At 55.2% G+C, this 8808-nt stretch overlaps 1 protein-coding gene across 1 annotated transcript in view; it reads right to left on the reverse strand.

The window, feature by feature from the left end:
- The window catches only part of LOC109523001 (potassium voltage-gated channel subfamily D member 2-like), a 34822-nt gene that overhangs the window by 2207 nt on the left and 23807 nt on the right, over positions 1-8808 (reverse strand). Inside the window, exons 3-4 of the mRNA XM_019881836.1 lie at positions 1900-2062; positions 494-592 (exon numbers count right to left, since the gene is read on the reverse strand). Of these exons, the coding sequence (XP_019737395.1) occupies positions 494-592; positions 1900-2062 (262 nt within the window). The remainder of the gene's footprint in view (positions 1-493; positions 593-1899; positions 2063-8808) is intronic.

Consider the following 8808-nt stretch of genomic DNA (forward strand, 5'->3'; position numbering starts at 1 on the left):
CGTGATGCGGCTTTGCACGGACGACCTGCTTTTTGACAAAGAGGGAAGCAACGGACATGGCTTTTTTTTCAACAAATACAAGGCGACCGATGAGGTGAATTCATCTGGGACCTTTCTGAAAACACAATCGTCACATACGTTGGAAAATGTCTCAAAGGGAGCACAAAACTATTGAAATCCCGCATCCAGGGCCAAAACCCAAAGCTCCAGTGACAGCACGAGACCCGCAAGAAGCATTTCAAATGGCGAACGCGACGGCCTACGGAAGTGGACGGCTCGCAGGCTCACTTCAATTCCGATTTTGGCTGACACCCCCCAAATCTTCAATGTGACTCACTCGGAGTGAATCGTACAACGTCTCTCGCTATACTTTTGCTCATTTGCGGCTTGGATCCCGAACCCAAGACCCGGACGGCAGCGCGTTTCTGGAATTTCACCGAAAAGAAGACAGAAGTCGCCGAGGCCCGGTGAGAAGGACGACGCGGGACCTTACCGTGGTCTTCTCCAGGCAGTGCAGCAGGTGGTGGTGCTGGCTCTCGAAGGGGGGGCTGGCAGACTTCCCCACCAGGGCCTGTCCGGCCTCCTTGGAGGCCTTGGAAAGGCACAAAGACAGGGCGCGTGTCAATGAGCGGCTCGGGACGGTCGCCGCTCGACGGTTCCGTGCAAAGGGCGTCGGGCGACAACCGGCTCGGGCCTACGTCGCCGAGAGGACGCAAATGCCGATCTGTGGCGCGGCGGCCGAGCGACTGCCACTCGGCGAGTGCCGGGGTGTCGCGGAGATGCGTGAGCAAAGCCAAAGGTTTTTCCTTTCTCTTTTGTTTTCTTCCGTTTGCCTCGAGAAGGACCGTGGGAAAGTCCAAAGGGGCGATTGCGTGCAACGGCAGCGGCGGCGCGCCCGAGACACAGATGGAAACACACCAAAGACGGCACACCACCGGAAAACCGGCGACACGACCACCACGGCGGCGCCCGCACGCACACACATTGGATGAAGATCTGCGCGGCTCTGGCATGATGGAAGGCGTTAGTTAGTCTGCGCTTACAGCCGGGGAACGTCGTCGAAAGAACACACAGCAGATCAAAAACAGAGTTTAGAGGAGATGCGAGGCTGAGCAGACGGCCTCCAGAGGCCACCCGCTACCCGGGGAGGGCCTTTTTCTTCTCCTGCTCCCCTTCCCCTTCCCCTTCCCCTTCCCCTTCGCTTTCCCCCCTTGCCCTTTCCCTCCTTCGCCTCCAAACGCTGTTGGACAGACATGCAGAGCCGGCTCATGAGTCTGACTGGAATGGCTGCGACGAGTGCGCCTGCCCGGCCCGCCTGCTGCGTGGACACAGAACGAGAGCGAGAGCGAGAGAGAGTGTTGACCAAGCATGTCGATGCCGAGAGGCGAGAGGTGAGAGACCATCACACAAGCGCTGGGATGCGAGAGCGGTGGCATGAAATCCCACCCCCGGGCCCGGACCCGAGCTTGACGAGCAGAGCGGCATGCAAGCGTCAGCCAGGCCCCCCCCCCAACCCCAACCCCCCCCGTTACCTCCTCCAGTGAGTCGATCGGGAGCCCGTTTTGTTTGGACCGCATATAACGAGCCGAGTTTTCTGTTTGAACAAACACACCACGCTTTTAGCCTCCGCTCCCCGACCGCTTGGATCCGTCTCCCCCAGCGGCCGCCCCCGCCCGCGACCCGGCCGGGATCGGCTACGCTTTGAGACCGGCGATGGGCCAATTCCGCCTTTGCCAAATGCCCCCGTGTGGCCCTTGGGAAGCCGCCGACGTGACCCCATTGCCGTCTCCCGCTCAAACATCATCTCTCGGCCGACGCGCGATACCGGAAGCGCGATCCGCAAGGGAGCGTCGGTGGCGTCTCTGCGGAGGGGAGGAGAGCGGAGGGCGATTCCCGTACCCTCTGGGCTCGTCGCTTCTCCGCCCTCTGGCTCTGGTGGTAGATGCGGCTGAAGTTGGACACGATGACGGGCACGGGCAAGGCGATGACCAGCACCCCGCTCAGCGAGCAGATGGAGCCGAACACCTTCCCCACGATGGTCTTGGGCACCATGTCGCCGTACCTGCAAGACACGGCGAGCAAAGCGAACGGCCGCGCGTTGAGCAAGGCAAAAGCCGACCTCGGCCCTCGCTTCCTTCCCGCCGGCCCTCGAGTGTGAAATCAAATCGCCTTCCCGTTGTCTCCCTCTTTTGGTTGGGCGAGTCGCTCCGGACTTTTGCGCCACCGTAAAGTTCGGCGCACGTTGGCTGCGGCGCGGCCATTGAATCTCCCAAGCAAACAAACCCCAAAAAAGAAGCCAGTTGCCGACTCCTGGCCAAAAGTGGCCGGGTGGGGAAAGAAAAGGGCTCCAAGCGCCCGCCCAAAACACCCAAAACGGAGTGACTGAAAGCGGACTATCTATGGTCGGCGCCTCCCTGTTCTTCACTCCTGCTTCCTTTTGTCCAAGAAGGCGGGCGAGCTTTTGTCAAAACCTGGAAGCTCTTTCAATTTGTCACCCCAAAATGCGTCTCCTCGAAATAGTTTTTGTCGCACGTCTTTGATGTTATTTTTCGATAGCCCCAAAATAGTCGCGGTGACCTCGGCGCGCTTCAAAAACGTGACGCGAGACATTTGAAGTGGGTGAGCAATAAATAGGACTTGTGTGAAGTCTCTTCTCGACGGCCTACTTTCCACACGCCGTCGCCCCGCGCCGCTCGCTCGAGGCTCCTTTGGAGCGCCGCGACGCACGCACCTGCCGGCTGGGCCCGTTCCTTCCCGCCGTGACCGCGCCGCCCCCGCCAGCGAGCCCCAGTCGCAGCGATTCGTCCGACACCGAGGCGGGGGAAAAACGTCTTTGCGCCTCGGTTTTGGGTCTTACCTTTTTTCCATGGCGGTCCGAGCCGCTCGGAAAAAACCCCCAAAAACTTTGGGAAACGGAGCCGTGCCGCCTGGCTTCGAAGCTCAGTCGCGCGGCGCAGTAGTTCTCTGTGAAGACGGCGCGGGGCAATCTCCGGCGTTCCGTTCAGGTGACGGCCCCTTTATTGGCACGTTGGCCCCACCTTGAGCGCTGACATCGACCGCCCCGGCGGCCGAGGTTTTCTTCCCCCAGTAACGCCCACCCGCCCCAATATGGGCGGAGAAATGCAGGTGGCGCGACACGATGATGGAGACCCAAATGCCTCAATGAGCCGAGAAGACCATTAGGCGCTGAGACCAAGACGGATGCCGGGCGGCGAGGACTTGAGCGTTGCCGCGTCTCTGGAGCGAGGCGGGCCGTTCCCAACGGATGGCGACACGGCCGGTCGACTCTCCCGTAAATCAACTTGTCTCATGCCGGCGGCCGGTTGCTTCTTGGAGCCGTGGGCCTCGAGGCGGGGCCCCGCCTATCATTGATCTCGGGCGGAAAGATTTGAAGATTGCGCTCGACGGGACTTGGCGTTGTCACGTTGCGGTCGAACCGAATCAAGTTTTGGATCCCAAAAGTGCAGACTCCAGACAAGGTCTCCGTAGCAAAAATGTTTCATGAACAAAAATGGCACCGACAAAGTAGTAACATAAAGCGCTGGTCAAATCAAGGACCGGGGAGCACAAAAACGAAGAACAAAAAGCGCTTGCACAGAAGGCAAATAAGTACCGAGAAGACAAACGAAAAACAATGTATCAACGACACGCTAGCAAGAAGCCCGAATGACAAAACAAAAGGCATACGTTCACAACGAATGCTAACGAGAGTTGCAAAGCGAAAACGGCGAGAGCAAAAGGGCCTGTGAGCAAGGAAGCGGCAAGGCATCAACGAGACTGCGACAAGCGGCAGCCTGAACACGGCTCCTGAAATACACACACAGTCCCTAAATCGATAGATTGGCAGCAGGCGTGCGACCAGAACGTCCGCTCAGGCTGCCACCTGCTGGCCAGGCCGAGAACAGGAACGTGACAGCCAGCCCACGTTTGAGTGCTTTTCCCTCAGCCTTTGCCTGCTCGCCTCAATCGTCGGAGCCGCAATGGGAACCGGCTAACCTGTTGAGTACGAACAACTCCTCCGTCACTGTGACCTAAAGCGAGACGAGCGCCGATCAGGAAGTGACCGGACGCTCATGATGAAGTTGGACCGGAATTCCCATTGGATCAAACCCGCTGGCGAGAGATTCGCCGCGACCCAAATCTCCTCCCCAATTGCGAGCGTTCAATACATTTGACGTGCCGATCACAGATTGGGAGTCGCGCCGGTGTACCTTTCCTCTCCCTGAAGCAAACTGCTCGTCATTGACCGCCGTCAAAAGGACAAGAATTGGCATTTGCAACGGAGTTCGCGCAAACAAAGCGCTTCCCAGAACATTTGGCACCAGATAAGTCGAATGCCATTCTTCTGCCCTAGCCATGCGTTTGAGATGAGAGCACGGCGTAGACAGCGAGCTAAACAATCCTCCAATAAAAACACGGAGATGAGAATCCAACGTTTGGTATTTTTATGGAGTCTTTCTTGTAAAACTGCACACAAATAGAAACACAATACAAATGTTTGTATAACGTCCAATTATACATATGAAATGATATTCAACACTCTTGTAACAGCCCTATTCTCTAACATTTCCAACGAATCTATGGTAAATATCTACAAAGATTAATTGGTGAAATACTTATATATGACGATGAATAACTTGCTCAGCCAAGAGTGGTATATACAACTGGGTAAATGTACTTACAGATTGTGCCTGAATGTGCCAAAAGAACGAGGATGGAAGTGGATGTTATCGCACCTCTGCACGTGGTTTCACTCTTATGCATCAAAATGGCTACCCCGCTGACTCTATGGGTGGTGCTAACCACTTCCACCACTAGGATCACTGTACTAAACTGTCATGCAATACTTCCATCACTAGGGGCACTGCACTGCACTGTAATACAATTACTGGGGGCAGAATAGCCATCGTAACAACCGGTCCTGCGACGAGTCTTCCGTGTCTTTTGATTCGAGGACTCGTCTGCTTTTCTGTGTCGCTTTGGCGAAGGTGCTGCCTCTCACAGGTCAGTCCTGGTACTTCTACCAGATAACATCTTTCGTCCGTCGAGAAAATGGTCGCGACCGGTGTGATGCTTCGGTCTCTCGAGTGTACCGCGCTGTAAGAGCATGTGATCATATATTTTTTTCCCCCTTGTGGTGTGGGGACGCTCACGTTTTCAAGTTCGTTCCAGATGTTAAAACTCATCAAGTGTGCGCCCCCTCTCGCACATCTTGCTGAAAAGGCAAAAGCAAGCAGTCAACTGCGGAACACAATGCATTGCAGCTCTTGCGGCGAGCTCAAACAAAAAGGAAAAGGGAAAAAAGGAAAAAAAAACAATCGAGCTCGCTGGAGAGGTGTGGGGAGTCGGGGGTGATGGGGGCGTGATGGGGAGGGTGGCGGCAGACAGAAATGAACAGCAGCGAGAGAGATGAAAGCCACGTTTGCGTTTTGTTCCCGTTGTCTCCGGCGAGCAGGCGCCCCCGTTGGCGAGCCCGCGCCGACACGGAGGTGAGGCGCCAAAAGACGGATGGCCGCATCGTTATCCGGCCGGCGGCGGGAGGCGAGGCGCGTCGAGATGACCGAGTATCAATTCCCCGATTGCGCCCGGCTGAAGCCTCTTGGAAAGCGTCTTCAAAACGCGATCGGTGGAGGGCTTCTCCTTCAGCTCGAGAGCAGACTCATCACTTAGGGGAAAAGTACGGGACGCAGTAGCGACCTCTGCCACATGGGCGGGCGGGGCTAATTTCTTGCTTTGCCGGCGAGCAGGCTTCGGCAACATGTACACAACCCGCCAGACGCGCCGAGCGCCGATCCTTCTGAATCGTTTGAATGCCAATCCGGATGAGGATGCAGACGAGGAATCGGTTTTCTCGGTTCGCCCTTCGAGTCACAGAGGAGACCTTCCGCCCGCCCTCTTTGGCACCCCGCTCGCGGCAGTGCTGCAGCCCGGACGGTCCAACCGACCAAAAGACAAAATTCAACAGGGTCTTGCGCAACAAGTTGACTCGCCGTCAACAGGACCGAGAGCCTTGTCTCTTGCTTTTGCCTTGACAAAAGCCACGCGCTGGACAATACTGTCTCATTACTGTCAGAGCGAGCGCTGCTGACAGCGTTTCCAGGACTACTTTTAGCTCACAGAATATGAGAGAGAGAAAGAGACTGCATTGCTCTCGTGTTTTAGTAAGACAGATAGATAAAGAGAGAGAGAGAGAGATTGCGATAGAGAGAGAGAGAAAGCCATATTGGAGGGGGGGGGCAAAGAGAGAAAGAGAGAGCGAGAGATGGCGAGTGATAGAAAGGGAAAGCTAGCGAGAGGCAGAGAAAGAGAGCAGCAGATAGGGAGATAGATCTCCAGAGAGCGCATTGCGAGAAGGAGAGAGAGACAGCGAGCGAGAGCGAGATAGCCGGAGCGATAGATCGTGACGGCGCGACCGATAGCGAGGGACGGCGGCAGCGATACAAAGCTAGCTCACCGGAGAGATAGAAAGCATGATTGCAAAACGGCGAAATTGCCAAATAGACGGCTAAAGATGGGCAGCTCGTGAGACCTAGCGAGAGAGAGAGCTAGCCACTTGGATGGTTAGCTAGCGAGATGACAAGAACACGCTCAATACAAATGGCTTGAAAAATGACTTTGGACCACGGTGGTGGTGACGTCATGCTTTGTTTTGCTTTTGCTTTTTCTTCTCGCCGCACGTTGACCGGCGACACCCAAACACACTTGAGAACGCGCGTGAGTGAAAGAAGCCGTGTCATTGGACATGTAGTTAAACCAATCCCCCTTCCTAAAAAAAGCAATCTTGTTGCTTGATTGTCTTCCAGAAGCCTGTGTCTGAAATCTGACTGCCATCTGGTTCGTGGGAAGCGAGAGGACAGAAAGGAGACGAAAAAAAAAAAAAAAAAGGGGAGCTAACTGTAAGACTGCGCAGGGACGTCACTTGTTCAGTCCTCCTTTCCGAGACAGCGCGGATCTCTCATTTCTATGTTCGGACTTCAGAGAGAATTCAATTTTTCAGCTGGTCCGGACGCCGGTTGGAAACGACGACGACAAAAAACCACGCCGATGATCTTGTTGTCCATTTGCTGCGCTACACACGCGCGGCGCAGACAAATGAGCTCTTGAGATGTTTGGCGATTGGCAAGCGAAGCAACGCTTTTCGAAAGGCGCCTTCTTAGTCTTCTTTTTTTTCAAACAGGATGACAATTCGAGCTTTCGCTTTCACCTCCTGTGCCTTTTTTTGGATGGAGTTACTCAAAATAGGAAAAGAGCAAATGGCAAGAGTATGCCAAAAGAGTGGATTTGTCGATTGATTGGCGGGGCGTGAATTTGGTACCTGCTGGGCCTTCAGTGGAGAATAAAGGCACCTCTGAATAGCACCACAATCACATTTCAGTTGCACAAAGCGGCAACGCTCTCATTTTCGGCTCCGTTATCGGTACGCGTGGTGTCGCTCGACAGCAGAGGCGCTGACCGTTAGCATATGCGCTGGGTTCCGTTCACCCCCTCCCGCCCTCTGCAATAAAAACCAATGGGGAGAATGCGGAAAAGGGAGCCCGCCCGCTCTTCTTTTCATCTCATTAGCAAAATCTAACGAGCTATTGAAGTCGCTGGGCTGTAAGGGGCCATCCGATGAAACGTGCCACGCTCGAGACGTTAAAAAGTCCATTTCGGCCGACGGCACTCGGATGATTCCGCCGCTCGTTGAAATCACAACGAGACGGGCCGCAACGCGACTAATTTCATCAGTCAAGTAGGCATTTGGATTGGTCAACTGATGAGAACCAAGCGCGGCGCGGCGCGGCGAGGCGCGGCGAGGCGCAGGCGGCCTATCCGCAGCAATCCGGTGCACTTGTTTCATGCGAATCATTGTGGCAATGAACCTCAAATGAATTTCAATGTCACTTTTTTTTCCCCCCGCTCCCCATGAGATGAGCTTAATTTAGCATTCCACCGTGTTTCGCCGCTCAGCATCCGCAACTAAACGAGCGAAAGGAAACTGGCGCCGAAAAGTCCAACGTCATCCGCCGTGCACGCGGCCTGACCGCAAACAAGCGGAGCCGAGATCGATCTGTCGAGGTCGGCAAGTTGCGCGTGTGAACGCGATGCTTCAATCTCGACGGCTTCTTTTGAGGTCAATTCACCATTTCGGCGGCCGGCGCCGCACGCGCAAGCAGACGCAGCGGCGAGACCCGAAAGGTTGCCGCTGGCCGCGCACGCGCGTCGCTTCACTCGAAGGTCAAAGTGGCTTGGGCTCGATGGCGGCAAGGTCATCGCGGCGTGCGATGGCCGCCCGCGGGCTCAAAAGGTCCCCCATCTTTACGACACGACGCGCGCGGGATGAAGCTTGACGTTGACCAATCGAGAGAGGCTGCTTTTCTTTTTAATCCGAGTCATGACGAGGAGCTAAAATGGAGCCCGGCGCTTCTCTGCACCTTCTGGAGGAGCGCCATCTTCATCCTTGCTGACAGCTAAATAATAGATGGACCAAAAAAGAAAGGGGTGGGGGGGGGGGGAAGGTAATTTTCCCACTGAACTGCGCGCGGGATGAAGCTTGACGTTGACCAATCGAGAGAGGCTGCTTTTCTTTTTAATCCGAGTCATGACGAGGAGCTAAAATGGAGCCCGGCGCTTCTCTGCACCTTCTGGAGGAGCGCCATCTTCATCCTTGCTGACAGCTAAATAATAGATGGACCAAAAAAGAAAGGGGTGGGGCGGATGGAAATTACTGACTCGCTGCGGCGACCCCTGAATAGGGACGTGCCGAAAGGAGAAGAAAAAGAAGGGTGACATCTCATTTTCCAAAACGCAGTTTTTCAATGTTGGGTG

This window comes from Hippocampus comes, unplaced genomic scaffold (genome assembly GCF_001891065.2).
Source record: "Hippocampus comes isolate QL1 unplaced genomic scaffold, H_comes_QL1_v1.1 scaffold299, whole genome shotgun sequence".
Classification (NCBI taxonomy): Eukaryota; Metazoa; Chordata; class Actinopteri; order Syngnathiformes; family Syngnathidae; genus Hippocampus; species Hippocampus comes.